This window comes from Cydia pomonella, chromosome 3 (assembly GCF_033807575.1).
Source record: "Cydia pomonella isolate Wapato2018A chromosome 3, ilCydPomo1, whole genome shotgun sequence".
NCBI classification, from domain to species: domain Eukaryota; kingdom Metazoa; phylum Arthropoda; class Insecta; order Lepidoptera; family Tortricidae; genus Cydia; species Cydia pomonella.
In genome coordinates, this window is record NC_084705.1 from 6,942,152 (window position 1) to 6,959,069 (window position 16,918).

At 35.1% G+C, this 16,918-nt stretch overlaps 1 protein-coding gene across 1 annotated transcript in view; it reads right to left on the reverse strand.

Moving 5' to 3' along the window:
* Positions 1-1,406: 1,406 nt before the first annotated feature.
* The window catches only part of LOC133516622 (transmembrane protease serine 9-like), a 46,964-nt gene continuing 31,452 nt past the window's right edge, over positions 1,407-16,918 (reverse strand). Inside the window, exons 9-15 of the mRNA XM_061849636.1 lie at positions 11,801-12,034; positions 10,988-11,102; positions 10,294-10,450; positions 5,937-6,142; positions 5,202-5,407; positions 4,721-4,790; positions 1,407-4,306 (exon numbers count right to left, since the gene is read on the reverse strand). Of these exons, the coding sequence (XP_061705620.1) occupies positions 4,185-4,306; positions 4,721-4,790; positions 5,202-5,407; positions 5,937-6,142; positions 10,294-10,450; positions 10,988-11,102; positions 11,801-12,034 (1,110 nt within the window). The 3' untranslated portion in view covers positions 1,407-4,184. The remainder of the gene's footprint in view (positions 4,307-4,720; positions 4,791-5,201; positions 5,408-5,936; positions 6,143-10,293; positions 10,451-10,987; positions 11,103-11,800; positions 12,035-16,918) is intronic.

A 16,918-nucleotide genomic window follows, 5' to 3' on the forward strand; every position in this document is an offset into this window, starting at 1 on the left:
CTAAAACTAAAACTAAAACTAAAACTAAAACTAAAACTAAAACTAAAACTAAAACTAAAACTAAAACTAAAACTAAAACTAAAACTAAAACTAAAACTAAAACTTAAACTAAAATTAAAATTAAAACGCCAAGGGCCCTATTGCTAGACAAAAATACGTGAACAAGTAATTTATACCTATATAAAACTTTAATTTTAATTATTTGAGCACCTACTTTAATGTGAACGCAGACTATAAAGGCATGTATTCTCCCTATAGCTAGCAAGTAATTTTAGTTTTTATATAAGCAAAGAGATAGATACGGGCTGAAAAACAGCGCTGTGCAGTCACCAAACTCGCGGCAAAAGCTGAGTCCCGAGCCCATTGTCGCACTTAAGAGTTTGAATGTAAACAATAGTTCTATATGGTATATTATCATAGTTCTCAAAAGCTGTGTACTTATTGCTAGTATTGCTACTGTGCTGTAATTAATGCTTATAGGGTGGTTGATTGTTTAGTCGAATCAAGTTGCTCAGTCAAAACGATGCCCAGTTCACATTATTCCAGTCCAGTGATCCAGCGGGCTAATCCAGTCCAGTGCTGGACTGGAGCATATCGTTCACATTATTCCAGTCTTTTAAGAGTAGCTGGATTGGTAACACATTGGTGACAATGATTTCTAAAAAGAAACTCAAAAATTGTTTAAAAACTGCTCATTTACTACTGTTACAAGAAGTAAATGATTTAGTAGAAGAATTTAAACGGGGCAATAGGATTTGGATGAGAAATTGGATAAGCGAGAGAAACGTAAAAGGAGGCTCAACAATGCTTTTGGGACAGCTGGCGTCAGAAGATCCCTCAGAATACAGATTGGCAATGAGAATGACTCAACAAGACTTTGAAGAGTTGTTATCATTAATTTCTAACAATATCCAGCGAAGTGATACATTATTCAGAGTTGCATTCTATTTGCATTTATTCGCGAATTTTTTGGAGGGCAGATTGGCGCATATCTCGGTTTTTATAAAAATCCGACGTGATGTCCCAGAGACATGCATGTTCTCTGTACAAAGAGACAAAATGAAGAGTTTGGTCCTCACTCAATTTCATTATTAATCAAAATTTGGAACTTGTCCCCAAAAACAATAATCTCGTATTCACCGTTCAACGTTCAATCCAATACTGGAATGCAACTGGAATGGCTGTTCACACTATTCCAGTGGTGCTGGATTGGGTTAGCTGGAATGAAAAGTTGACGGTCTCTCCAGTCACTGGACTGGAATGCTCACTGGAATGGGTACATTCCAGTGCATTCCAGTGTCGGTTCACATTATTCCAGTAGCATTCCAGCACTGGATTGGATTGCTGGACTGGAATGCTACTGGAATAATGTGAACCGACCATAGTCAATCATGTTTGCTGCTGCTTGCTGTATGTACTATTTATTTATTTTTTGCGACAATAAATGACTTTTTATTTTTTAACACTGATTGACCGACATTAAAATCTGAATATTCTGAATCCCATTTCGACATTACTTAGAAAACTATAATTTGGTATGTATACAGATGAACTAAGTAGGATTAAGTATGCATAAAATATTTAAACATTTTATATCGCCTGTTTGTGAATTTCGAAGTTACAGGTAAAAGCAAAACTTTACTTATGACGTTTGAATAATCAAATAAAATCTTTTCGTAAACCGCGAAATAACAAGATAATTAATTGCTTGCTTGCTTACCAAGCCTTATCTTGAGCTTCATTTAATTTATCTTGTGTTATATCAATATTATTGTGGCAAGGCCTGGCATCCATTTTCACATTTATGTTTTCATGGGATTTTAATCTAAAAAGGATGTTCACTGTAGGTTATAATTTATTATATCACAATTTAGCAGAAATCTAGAAGAATCTAGACAGCGATCATTTTGTAAATCGAATTTTCATTTTTAAATTGTAGTTAAATTGTAACTACTTTGGAAAATACATAACGACGACGTACTGCTACGAAACGTTTCATAAAATAATCGATTATATTTAGTTCCTAAAGGAATATTTAAAATAATAAAACAACATTTTTATAATGTTCAGTTTTACTTTTAATATAAATTATTCTCATAGTCATTACAAGTAAATTAACTTACGAGTAGTCTTTTCCAAACATATCATTTATAATTAAATAATCATGGCAATGCCACCCTGTGATATCATTACAAACACAATTTCTAAATATATTTTTAATCATTACCTTCAGTACTTAATAGTTCTGAATTAAATACTTAACATAATTATAACTTAGTTTATGTAGAGTTCGTTTAAGTCTATGGCGATTTTATATTATGGATCGTGTCATTCACGAAGACGCGTGTCTTGACTCGTTTTGTCATATTATTAAAGGTTAGATTTGACAAATCTGCGTGTCATCGTGGATGACACGAACTATAGTTTGGTAACACCAGCCTAAACATACCCTACTGCATGCTTAAATTAAAGGTGACATTCTTACAGTAATGTCACAACAGCTGCACAACAGTAATGCAGCTTCTGTTGCCATTCAAATGTCACCTTTAACTAAACGAAATCTACTACACTAGTACCCAAGCATTTAGGTACACATAGTGTAAATAATCCGTTGCACGTATGGCCCATTGATTAGTGTTAAGCACGAGTTCATACATCTGCTACTTGCGTTTAGTAGCAAATGTATAAACTCGCACTTAACATTAATCAATGTAGAAACAAATTTAATGTGTATGTATAACTAGTGCATAAGTAGCATACCTACTTAAGTACGTACAGAGTCAATCCGGGTAAATTTAATTTTCTGTTAATATGGAACGGTGGCTTAGAATTCAATACAAAACTATCACATCGATCTGATTGATCAAGAGATCTAAATATTAAGTAATTATTATTTTATGTGAACGTCTTCTAAAACAATTTAAATGGTGTACTGTCTAGATCTATTCAATGTCTATGTCAGCCATGTATACAAAGTTACCCGGAAGGACTACCTTCTAGTCAGGTATTTTAAACAAAAATTTGATGTTAGGCGTTAGGCTACGTATATTAATGGAGACTACCGCAAGTGATATGAGCCGCTAGGGGCGGCATAAATGTCTTTTCAAATCTCACTTTCAGTAACATTTCTCACGAATGTTCGTGTTTTTGTGCAATTTTCAATACCTAATGAAATCAATAAATGTTAAGTATGGGTCTGAACTGAAAGAAGGTTTTCCTACTAAGGAAGTACAAAATTACTTAGGTTAGGTTACATAATATATTTTGAGGTTAGTGCGGCTAAATGTGTCGTAAAATGTTAATATTTTCGAGTTCCGAATTATAATAGTTTCAAGTTCCGAGTCTTTTAAAAATTGTAATCCTTGGAAATAATACAAACATCTCATCTCATTTTTAGTTATCATCGCGTTGTAGTTCTTGTTAGTGGTGATTAAACGTTATACAGCAATTAGGTATCTAATATTATTAAATGACGCAAGATTTTTTTTTATCATGCATAAGTAATACAGACCTACCCATCTGCTATCACTTAATTGCTTTGGGCATTATTTATCTCTCAGGAACACATCGCTATTGCACGAGTCTGAGTCGAGAGCGGTACATAAAAAAATAATTAAATTAAGTCAATGCGAATTGTGGTTTCACATCGTATAAATCCATACTATTGAAATTTTAAGTGACCTGGCACTGCCTGGCGAGCCAAAAAAAGATAGTCCGTAACTGTAATGTCTCCATTATGGCATATTTTATGGCCTAAATCTTTCAAAAAATTACGGTCGTCAAACTTGAAAGACTGTAGTAAAACCTGAAATGGGACGTCCTTACATACATCCGTCCGTACATTTTTCTACATAAATATTCCTGATCATCAACCAATAATCATTTCAGACGCTATTTCAAAAAATTAAAGTCACGTAATGGCACTGGGCCTTATTTCTGGAACGGTATTTATAAATATGGCATGTTTTCTATTGTTCCAAAAACGGGCCCCTGGTTTTCTTTGCGCGGTTGACCTAAACAAACCCATGACTCGACCACGAATAAAATACTCTGAATGAATTTTATGTTAATCGACTCTTACGGTGCAGTATTTTTATTGTTCAAAAACTACCGTGCTACCAGTGTCGGGTAAATTCGTCGGTGCTTATTTTCGTGGCCCTTAGGTTAGGTTTTGGGCTCATGAACTAATCGGAGCAGTAGCACGCGTCCTTTGTGTTTTCGCGGATCCATCCAAGATAGTTGGTGACGCGCGTGTACACGCCCGGGTAACCAGGGCGCGCACATCCGTTGCCCCATGACACCACACCTGGAAATCAATCAGATTCTGTGTTGCAAGATTTTTTCTCAGGCAATATTTTCTAAGGCTGGTTTATTTAATGCAATACAGAATGTCATTTGCAATGTAGCAATGTAGTTTCTCGTAGCCAAGTATATATATGTTTCCCATTAAAACAACTACCTAAGGGTGGAGGCACATGCTCGAAGAATGCATTTTTTTTAGGTGTCTAAAAATATCCTGTTTTTTAGTAGGTAAAGATAGATCTTCTTAGTGTAACCCATTAAAAAAACATCCTAAAATCGACATCAAAGCTCCGGCGGTACATCCTCTGTCTCCAACGTCATATTGCGCGTAATCTTTGACGTCGACCATAATAATAGGTAGCTTGGGCCATTAGGTAAATACTTGTCGGAGGAAGGAGACGGATATATAAATATTTACCAATCAACTCGTAGCGTTTCTCTTGCGACGCGGTCGTCTTCTCCGTGATAAGTGGTCCACCGCTGTCACCCTGAAAAATGGGCGAAAGTGCTTTTAATACCTAAAACTTTCTTTTTAATGACATCCAAACAGCGAGTATAACGTACATTAAAACTGGATTCACTTGTTTTGATATAATTTTATCGGCATTTTGATAAACTTAAATGTCTCCTAATTTATGGGCTGAGGAAAAATGCTAATAACCTACCACAATATTTATTACTTATGCTTGCTAAGTTCCATTAAGATACTTTTAGATTCTAAGAAAATAAAGCAAACATATTAATTATACGCTTACTGCCACGAATAAACTAGGTACATACCTAACTACTTCTTGTAGTGACGACTTTAACTAGTAAAAATGTAATTGGATACGTAATTTTTTAGTCGAATCAATTTTAAAAATTGAGCAAATAATTATTACAAAAGTTTGAATATTAACCTGGCAAGAGTCCTTCTGTCCAGTAGCCGGGTACCCGGCACACAGCATGTTGTCAGTGATCATAGACGCGGTGTACTTGGTCTTGCGACAGTCCTGGTTACTTATCACGGGTAATTCCACCTCCTGCAGAGTACACGACACCTTGCCTTCCTCCGTCAGGGTACCCCAGCCGGTAGCGACGGCCTTCACTCCGACGTAGAGCTCTTCTGTTCACGAGAAACATAAGGAGATGAATTACTTGACAGTACTTGATCCTTTTTCGAATAGTGAATTAAGGCACACATGACGAACATTTTTATAACTAAACTGCTCATATATAGGTATGAGAGTTTAAGTTTTAAGCCCGGGCGTGTAGTTTTATATAAGCCATTTTAAACTCCAGAATAAAACAATCTGTAATCTCATTTAAAGTCGGATAATAATCCTTGCTCACAGTCAAGATTTGACACGACACAAAATATATAGACGTCTTTCTTGTTATGTTAATAAAGTACCAAATTAGGTTTCATTGGTCGTATTTATAACATAAACCATGAGAGGTATTTAACCCTTCAAGGTGAAAAAAAATCTCTCAAGGTGTTTTTCAGCTCTTATAGCGTTTTGATTGATACCAATTTTATAATATTTAGTGTCTTTTTAGATACTTATCAGAGTCTTATTTTCCGGATCACTAAGGATAACCGAATTCGATTCACGTTAGTCCGATTGAAAATAATATTCATGACCATCACTTACTATCATTAGCAGGCAAACAGATAGGCTTGATAGCCTCCGACAGAGGCACGCGCTCGTTGAGCCGCAGCAGGGCGATGTCGTTGTCGAAGTTGGTGAGGCTGAACTTGTTCACGATGGCGCGCAGCACGAAGCGAGTCTCGGGCCGCGTCGTGGCGTTGCAGCGGTCGTGCTCTCCAAACGTCACCTTTATCATGAACCACATGAAGCTGGAATTAGAATGCACGGTATAATTAGTTCCTTGAATAAAAAAGTTAAAAAGCAAGGGATTCATTTTCTAGGTTTTCGGGCGTACATTCCGTGATGTTCTAGCGGTGTCGAATTTTGGTTTGATGTATGATTATTTGATTGATCAATTAACACTACAAGTTGATTTCACAAATATAATGTATACAAAGTGTTATGGTCCCTTTGAAATCCATTTCACTTATTTTTTTATGGAATTCAGGGAGTAACAGAAATAGTACCTACCTACTCTGTATTTAATAATTTTTGACCGGCTTACTAGATAGGTACCGAATGTTCAGCGAAAGCGAACAGCATTTCGGACATGAATACTATAATGTCTCATTATTTACCTACGCTTTCACTTACTGTACGAGTGTAGGTACGCATTATGTGTCATCGTTATTTACACGTTTTTACGATGCACTTGGACATTACTCTTTTTTTAACGCTAGTGTACGATCTATAGAATACGATAGATATTAGTACAAACTACCAAAATAATTTAAAAAATAAAATCTGAAATATTTACCTACTAGATATTTATGATGTTTTCTGGCAAAAGACAGCACTGTTGGCTGGCAGTAAGAACGATTGTACATGATTTATAAAGTTACGTCCGACACCAAACCAACCAAAACGACAAACTGGTGTGTTTTGCTAGAAAATAACTTTAGGCACTTCTCAGTCTTTTATATCTCTTTTGATTTTCAGACTCATACCGCCTGCTATTAGAAAAGAGAAGGCCAAAGTCTAACAGCCTTGTTTTTTCAATAGTCGACTGTATACTTATAAATTAAGATTGAAGGTGGCAACTATTGGAGCAGTCGTGTCAACCACTTATGGACATATTGACGTTATATCCGCCGATGATATATGACTCATAACCCAATTTCAATTTGTACATTAATTGCTTCATGGTTTAAGATAGTTTTTTTTTTCTTTTCTAAATTATTGTGAAATCTAACTTGAAGAGATAACAATGACGTACAAGGCGGAGTATATTATTGCCAAACTTAGTGTCAACAATACATATCGAGATATCGACCACATTTCGGGTATGTTGAACCGTTGCCGCTGGCGCCTCCAGGCCGGTTTAAGGTGAATGTCCTGAGCTATAGGTACTGAGAGGAATTCACAAATTTGGATCCGACCAATTTATTGTGGAGTCGTTTCGTCCTCGGGTTATCGGACTTTGGATGCCCAGTCCATAGGATTATACTTATACACAAATTATAATATATGTCACTAATATAATGGAAACATGAACCCTGAAAACATTAGAGTCCTTTTTTGGGCAGCCGTATAAAAAGACATTGCCCTGCAATTTACGTAAAATTTATATTTATAAATAACTTATGAACTATTTATGCGTCGTTCGACAAGAATTTATTGTTCTTACTGATTCGATCATACTTAGTTACAAGGTGCCTTAAAAATATGTTGAATTTTTTTTATGTGTTGATAATTTTACCAAAGCTTCGCATTTGTGTATCAAAGATCAAAGACATCATTATTGTAGGTTTATTTTTAAACACATTTTGTAAGTAAATTATTCCATTATTTACAGCGTAGTTTTGAGCCATTCAGACATGCATACCCACAATAAATAGGTTTATATGCATTGTTCATACATAACTTTAGATTATGCAAATACCTTGACCTCTGATCACTTTGCGTACTAAATCTAGGGGAAACAAAAATCCCTCCGTTTTATTCCTTCATAAAAAAATTGGAGCCAGTCGTTAATGTCTCGTTAACCCACATAAAGTTCACGGTAGTGTGGATATTCCGTAATTAATTTTAAGTCGTATTCGAATTTCGTTTTAATGGCGATTCGCATTATCTTAATTAGGTATAGGTGCCTAAGATTCAAAAGGGTTGTGATTACTTTTGTTATATAAACAACTCTATATGTAATATATCACACATGTTATAAAAACACAAACGTATTTAATTACCAAAATCATTAAGACTTAACACAGAGAAGCAAAATTTTCCAAATGATTTCGTAATGCCTAAGAAACAATTTCTATTTGTTTTTAAATGAAGAATGTGATATGTAGATATTGATTATGTACTTAGATGATTCTATTTCAATAAACCTTAACCTACTATAATAACTTTAACAATCTTATTTTATCTTTAGACACATAATTCCCGTTCCCGTTCTTGAATGAAAAAAAAGTAACGAATTTTTTTTTTGAAAATACTAATTCTGGAGTACCTAAATCAGCTTAAAACGTAGACTACTTACGGGTACTTGTAAAAATTAAGAGAAAATTGTTTCAGTTTTTTGGGCAATGACGCCAAGAAACTCGTCCAAACATAAAAAAAACATTGACTTGAGATATTTTTTTTAGATAAATGGTCCAAAGGTGCGCTGTACGAATCGTCCACGATCCCAAACTCACAAGCGGTATTGAAACTTTAAGTCTAAGGAGAGACTTTACCTCCTGATGTACGTTCTACCGCTTGTACAATGGGCTGTGCTCGGAAGAATTGTTTGACATGATGCCAACGGCCGCTTTCTCTCACCGCACCGCTCGCCATCGGCAGGGTGTTCTTCATCCTCACGCCTCGCCTCTCGCTCTTCGTTCTTTCACCTAAATGGTCGCATACTATGCAGCTTAAGAGGAATTTCCTCCCGCGGACTCTTCGGATGTGGAATGAGCTCCCTGCCGAGGTTTTCCCGAGGGGATACGGTATGGGCTTCTCCAAAAAAGGAGTATACAGGTTTTTAAAGGGTCACCGATGCGCATCTAATATCTCTGGTGTTGCAGGCGTCCATTGGCTACGGTGACTGCTTACCATCAGGCGTGGCGTATGCTTGCTTGCCACCGACGTGGTATAAAAAAAAACACTTACTACACATTATTCCTGAGCGTATCGCATAGGAATCCTAACGCAAGTTGCGTTGTTACTTGCAGAGTTACATAAGATGTGTAAAATGGCTTGTTGAGTCAATAAGTAGCTAGCAGATGGTGACAATATCTCGTAACTGAGTGGCAATGCAAATCGAGGAGGTAAACACGTCTTTAAACACTCAGTGATGCATTAACACTAGGTACTTAGCAACACGTCTTGTGTAGTTGAATATTAACCGTGTACCTACTTACTACAAAGGTTATCATTATCATCTCATGCGAAGGCGAAACGAAGAAGCGAACTTATTTGCAAGCGTTTTATGCAGGTAATTCTTTAATTAAATTAGCTACAATCTCCAAGCTGTTTCGTGCTAAATCACTCAAACACTTAAAAACAGGACAAAATACAATGCCCGCTGGCAGTTGAAAGATATTTATTTTTCGAATACTTATAAAGATCCCTGAAGATAATTTTTTACTAGTTTTTAGGGTTCCGTACCCAAAGGGTAAAACGGGACCCTATCACTAAGACTCCGCTGACCGTCCGTCTGTCAACAGGCTGTATCTCATGAACCATGATAGTTATACAGTTGAAATTTTCACAGATGATACATTTTTGTTGCCCAACAGCAAACACTAAAAAACAGAGTACGATAAATATTTAAGGGGGCTCCCATACAAGAAACCTGATTTGGGCGCCGTTTAACAGTCCAGACGCGGTTTATTTATTTAGTAGGTATACATTTTATTTTGACACTTGGAGAGACTTTACACCTCCAAATTTTATTAGTATTAGTACTCTGACATTGGGGACCTTTTACATCTCCAGATTTAATGTGTTTTTAACCATAGAGACTATACATCTCTATTGTATTGTAGTAATTATTTATTTTAAGATTATTATAATGTAATGTTTACCCAGGTATTGGCTGTTGTATTTATAAATGTTGTTTTGTCACTATATGATGTTACTATAAATGTTGTATTGACTTGTAAAAGAGCCCTTGAGGCCTACTTGCAGAATAAATATTTGAATTTAGATTTTTTTTGAAATTTTGTTTCTAAGACCAATCGTGCGCGAGTCCGACTCGCACTTGGCCGTTTTTATTTTTTATTTAAAACGGTGACGGAAAACGGGTAAACGCATTTAATTGCGAGTGTAAATAAGTACCTACACTACCTACAACGTTTACGTGAATCTAGATTAGTTTACCATCTACGCTGTACATCCTAGGTACCCCTTACGATAACAAAAATAAACAACTTACCCCTTAACGCAATGGGCAGCGGTGAGCACGTAACGGTCATTGATGAGCATGCCCCCGCAGTAGAATCTCTTGATGTAGGTCAGCTTGGCCATCCAGGGGAACTCGCCAGCTTCCCTGCCGCCCACAATGCGGCCTGCCTCATTCCGTTCTCCACATTCTGAAGTAAGAACAGTAAAACTCAACAACGTAGGTAGTGTAAGATATTTTCAATTAGCTTTACATATCGAGCGCTTGAAAGATATCGTCAACACCTTTAGGTGAATATACGTTTGCTTTAAAAGTAAGCACGAGTAAAAATTATGTCGCTAACGATAGTAACGACCCTTCACAATTTTTAGATTTTTACTAAAAGTATTTGGCTACATTACATATATACTTAGCTCGGGCTGCTCCACATACCTCCAGAATGCTTCGTGAACACTCTTTTAGACTTGAAACGTAACAAGGAGACTTACCTATTTACGGTCGGAAAAGGTGATTCTTTGCTAGTTCAGTATCGACATGGACACAGTAAGACTGTCAATCCACAATTGTAAGATAAGATCTTAACGAGGGTGCAGAGTGTTAGGGTCGGTGACGCGCATGTAACACCTCTGGAGTTGTAGGCGTCTATAGGCTACGGAGACTGCTTCCCATCAGATGGTCCGTATGCTTGTTTGCCACCGACGTAGTATTAAAAAAAAAAGAAACTTACTGCAAGTGCAGATGGCTCTAGGCTGATTGACCTCCATGAGGGGTGGACGGTTGCCCCACACGCCGCCAAAGAAGTTCTTCGTGAACACTCCTCGAGCATCGCGCGAAACTTCATTCTGTGTTCAATAGTTAATTAAAATTAATGATTATTATTGGCTCTTTTTACGAAATATCCAACAGACTCGGTCATTATTATCTTATTTTTGCCCACACCAGCTCTTCAAAAAAGTGGCGGTGACATAATCGGACAGACAGACGGACATGACGAATCTATAAGGGTTCCGTTTTTTGCCATTTGGCTACGGAACCCTAAAAACAGATAATAAAGTTGTATTTATCTTTTAGAAAGGTGTAATTTGGTGTAATTTTTTGTTGTTTCTCCACGTTGGCTAGTAGGATGGGCTTAGGTAGAAGTGATATTTTGAATAACAAATATTCACACATTAATTTAGACGGATTCGATTTATAATGTTTTACTTATAGTTATTTTGCTCACGTTGAGATATTTGGAATGTTAGAGATTTTTTTATAAGTTACTTGTTATAATCTCCTTTTTGTTCGCCAAAACGAATTGTTGCTCAATTTTAAATTTTTTGATAATATTTACTGGCCTGAAATCAACCTACGCGCTTCCTGAAGACAATGTGCGTAAAAACTCATAGTTAACGCATGTTGATCAATCTTTTAAACGGACAAAATGTAGTAAAAATAATATACGTTATTCTGATTTTTGGATAAACGAAAATTCAAAACATATTAAGGCAGAAACGGACAAAAACATCCATAAATTATCATAAATTCATGACATCCTCACCTCAGAATAAGTGAAAGCGGCAGCACACACTAAAAGGAAAATATACTTCCACATGTTGGCACTTGAAACAAAAGACTCGAAAGAAAAAGAAAAATTCAAATTTGGAATAAAATATTCGCGCTCTGTGGGCGCCTCTGTTCTTGAACTTGGCGCTGTCGCCCGTCGAGGGACACTGAGCGCGCATCCAACGTGTTTTGGGTACGGCAGTGTAAACAGCCCCACTAATTTTTGTCTCTACGAGATAAATAAACAATCAGTATCATGTTATTTATTATGAAGCCAATTAAATGATTGGATAATATTGAACCTATAATTTTGAACTTACTGTTTCCTATTTAACGTGGGAAAATTATCATGAAAATTATTACACTGACCGGAAAACTAATTTTTTTTATGAAATACAAACTGAACTTACATAACATTGTTATAAATGCATTAAAAATTACACACAGACTCTATGTGAAATATGGTAAAAAATGTAGTGGAACTTAGTCATAATAGTTAGGGTAAACCATCTCCTAAATTCTAACTACTTATGTGTAAAGGCCTACTTAGGTGGCTTTCTATCACGGTCGTTATGGTTTTACGCACTATTTTGACTAGGCTAACAAGCTAATGTCACAAATGCTTCAATACATCCTCAACAGTAGACAAGACATGTGTGCGTCCTTTGGGCGACCGGTTACGATGGAAAGTGCCACTTTCCAACGTGCCGCGCGTAATCTATGCAATTCCTGCATTTTTGTCACTCACATGACCGAGAGTTGAGAGAATAGTAATTGGACTATTGGTAAGTTACATACTTAATTAATTATGCTGTCTCGCTATGCTTGTTCGTAAACCGAATAGAGCAGAAAAGGGACAGGGGACGATTTTAGCTCCATACAACAGTCCAATGCAGCGTTTCGTAGGTATGCCACAATTTTAACGATCCGTCTGGCCTAGTGGATAGTGACCCTGCCTATGAAGCCGATGGTCCCAGGTTCGAATCCCTGTAAGGGCATTTATTTGTGTGATGATTGATCATGGGTGTTTTCTATGTATATAAGTATGTTATTTATCTATATCGTCACCTAGTACCTACCCATAGTTTGATGCTAGGTCGATCTGTGTAAGACTGTCCCCAAATTTTTATTTAATTTCCTTGCTCAAATATTATGAAAAGATAATATGATATATTTTTATCGAACATCACTTTGACTATCTAGTTCTCGTAGTAGTAGCGTTCTCGTAAATAGTGCGATTTTGCCACGTCGTTTTGACTATTCGATCTAATATCACACAACCATTTTAATCATGCGTCTATGCGACTTGGAGGTATGGGCTTTTTAAAATCTTTAACAACTATTCGGACAAACCAAATTCAGTTTTATATCAGTAGTAAAATTCTTCATACGTATTCTGAGTTTCGCGTCTTTTTCTACTACCAAATTGTTTTGCCACATTGCATAGATGGTAGGATCCTATAGATGTGCTATACACGTGCACCCGTGAGGGACAGAATATACGCAAAACAAAAGAACCTACATACTTTGGTCGGGTTATTTGTTGCCCAGCATAAACCATACTACTTAATATTTACGGTGGGGAATTAAAAAAAATAGACTGTGACAAAGACAAACAAGGTGTAGGTGTCACAGACAATCCCCTATGCCGAGGATGCACGGAGACAGAAGAAACAGCCTCTCACGTGGTGCTGTGGCCCCTGGTTTGAAAGGATTCCTCGAGGCGTGGGGCTGGCAAGAGTAGCCAACCCCCCAAGTTTTGTTGTTTGGAAAATCCTACCTTGTAGTGTTGCAATTCGAAAATAAAAATGCTAATAAATATTATTTGTATAATTTTATTTCCAACATTCCACAAGAACAAAAGCAGCAGCAGTCAAATTATAAATATAAAAAATATAAATAGCACCAACTTGTAAAACAACAACATTATAATTAAGCTATATAACAAATGTAAACGATTTAACATGCAAACACAACAATAACTTTCATTGTACAAGGTACGCGCGCATCAATTTTCAGTAAATATACTTAAATTGACATATTTTTTTATTGTAATCTATACTTACTACTTGTAGATCTGAAGAAATCTACTATACTTACCTATATAACCTTTGTAGCTTATTTGCCTGCCCTTTTTTCCAAAATAATACATAAAACTATCAAAAAAGAATTTTGCAATTTTGATACTTAGATTTGAGACTCTCTGAAAAGTCGATTACAATACACTTTCTTAATATTATATAATAAATATGAACTCGAACAGAAAGCCAAGAACCAATCCAGCCAATTAGTTTCATATTTTTAGTGATTATATGATGTGGAATTTGCTTTTGTTAATAGAATCTAAAACTATACACATAAACTAATTTTAAATAGAGTATTAGACATTTAATCAAATTTGTCACGTAAGAAGAGATTATTTCTACATGGACAAAGATTTCAAATTATATCCAAAATTTCTCTCTTTGGTGAATTTCGTGAGGAAAGTAGTAGCATGAATACTTTTTGAGCTCTTTGCCCGTCTAGACGCTAGCTACTACTTTGTAAAAAAACAACTAGTTATAACAAATTTTATCGTGATAGGGATATCACAGGTACAGCCTAAAGAGCTTTTCTGTTCTTAAATCTAAACATTGTACAAATGGTCACTGCTGACAATGCTCAATTTAATCACCTGTTTCAGAAACGTAATCGATTGTGTAAACCGAGTAAAAAAATATTAATGATCCTGGCATATTTATATATGACCGGTTTGGCCAAGTGGGTAGTGACCCTGACTACGAAGCTGATGGTCCCGGGTTCAAATCCTGGTAAGGGCATTTATTCGTGTGATGAGCATGGATATTTCTTCCTGAGTATGGGTGTTTTCTATGTATTTAAGTGTTAATAAATATTTAATTATTATATATATCGTTGTCTAAGTACCCTCAACACAAGCCTTATTGAGCTTACTGTGGGACTTACTCAATTTGGGTAATAATGTCATATAATATTTATTTATTTATGTACATGCAAATCAGGAAACTCAAAGTGATCAATTAAAGTAGAAATTGAATTATGTGAATGACTACTAGGTAAATATGTGAATACTTGCAGTAGTGAACTTTTGTACAGCGGGCTTTTTTAACCAAAAGATCTATATCTAACTGATAAGGGAGATTTGAATATTTGCCTTCTAGTTTTATTTGATTATTCGTGTCGAGCACAATACCGTTTGCATAGTGGTCAGCACTTATGTTTGTACCCACGTTAATTATAATGTAAGTTTTAAAGTTTTAAGCTAAGTAAAACTTTAACGTGTTTACTTCAAATTTGAATAGGTAACCAAATTTTTTTTGTATTGTTGTTAGACGAAATTTATAGTAGGCAGTTAAGAATTTTCACTAAATATCTAGTTAACAATGAAGTATTACATTATGTCTAGCTACTGACCTATACATATATTGTACAATAAATAAAAATAAATTAGAAAATATAAAACAATGTTCCAATACAATATGTATGTACAAATAATCCAATGAACACTTAGGTAGTAGTTTCTCTTATTACTATTGGTAATCTGCACCACCGGCCTTTTCGTAATTAATATCATTAATACTAAACTAAGACTGTTAGTAATTTACACCTTTATATTAATTAAAATCTATACAGGTTGCCATTAGATTAGTTTTATCTTACAAATTCGAATATGAAAGTATCTACGAAATTTGAATGAATTTTACCACTAACTACAAAAAAAGTCCTGTTTATACTAAAATAGAGTTATTATAAGATGTTCTTAATACGATGAGCATTAATTCAATATATGTACTTAATAATAGTATGATAGCTGAATAAATTATCTAGATGTTTATTAATGTTTTGTTTACCGTGCATAATTTGACTGCGGAGTAAAATATTTTTGTAATTTCTAACACTGATCACATTTGAAGAATATGTAGATAGATGACGCTTTAAGTGAACAATGCAAGTACCAAAGTATTTGAAAAGCAAGCGAATGAGATGCATGCAATGATGTATGCGGTATGTTTATCAAAATAATTTAAATAACTTAATACAATATAAACTGCATAATATTAATATTTACAAACATTACAATCATTTCATTAACAGTCTAATATGTATGAGTAAACTATATACAAAAGGCTTAAAAACAAGCGAAAAATACGTACACACACCGATTCATTCAAGTATAGGTACTTACAATTAACTAGTCGAAGACATGTAGGAGGTATATGTAATTTTCAACTGCTTTTTATTGCTATATGTCTTTTTAAAACTATTGAGTATTAACTACATTACATCAGTATTTAAACAGAACAAAACAAAATTACCTATAAATTAATGCCACCCAACTTGATGAAAAAGTGGCAACTTAATATTTATTGCTTCCCAAATGACTTTCTTTTATCTTGTTACCTGAGCGTTTCTTTTGTGTTTTGCCACTATTTTTATGTGACCTTTTTTACCACTTTTGCGTTATTTCTAGTCAGGACCGCGAGCCCTTTACATCTTTATAGAAAAAAAAGTGTCCCAAAAATACCATATATTTTTCAAACTTTCCTCTTTGTTACCGCCATATAAAGTATATAGAAATGGTAACACAATAGAATAAAAAACTCTAGGACATTTTTTTATCCCACTAGGATCGAATCGTGATTCTAAGTAGAAAAAAATACAAAATTTATGAAAAAATAAAAAATAAATATGAGTGCCTTTTTTAAAGAAATGCTTACTTACTTGTACAGCGTTTATTTTATACAAATGGTTGGCTGTTTTCGATATATGACTTTCTGCTTATTCTAATCGTAATTGGACTCACATTTGCATGTACGTTATGTCGTAATTAGTTGGATTTTACCCTTTTAAAGTCATTTTAAAGCTTCTACAGTACAGTGTGGAAAAATGAATGGGCCCTGGAAGAAAAATGTCTTAGAACCTTAAGTTAAAAATAAAATAATGTTTCCTTTAAGTAAAATGAGCTATCTTAAGATTTTAAGGAACTTTCCCACGAGAGTGCATTAATTGTTTCCACCCTGTATATTCTATAGGCCTGCCATTTAAATCATGCGGTTGATAAGAAGTTATTATGGTCAGCTACGGGCTCGTTGGA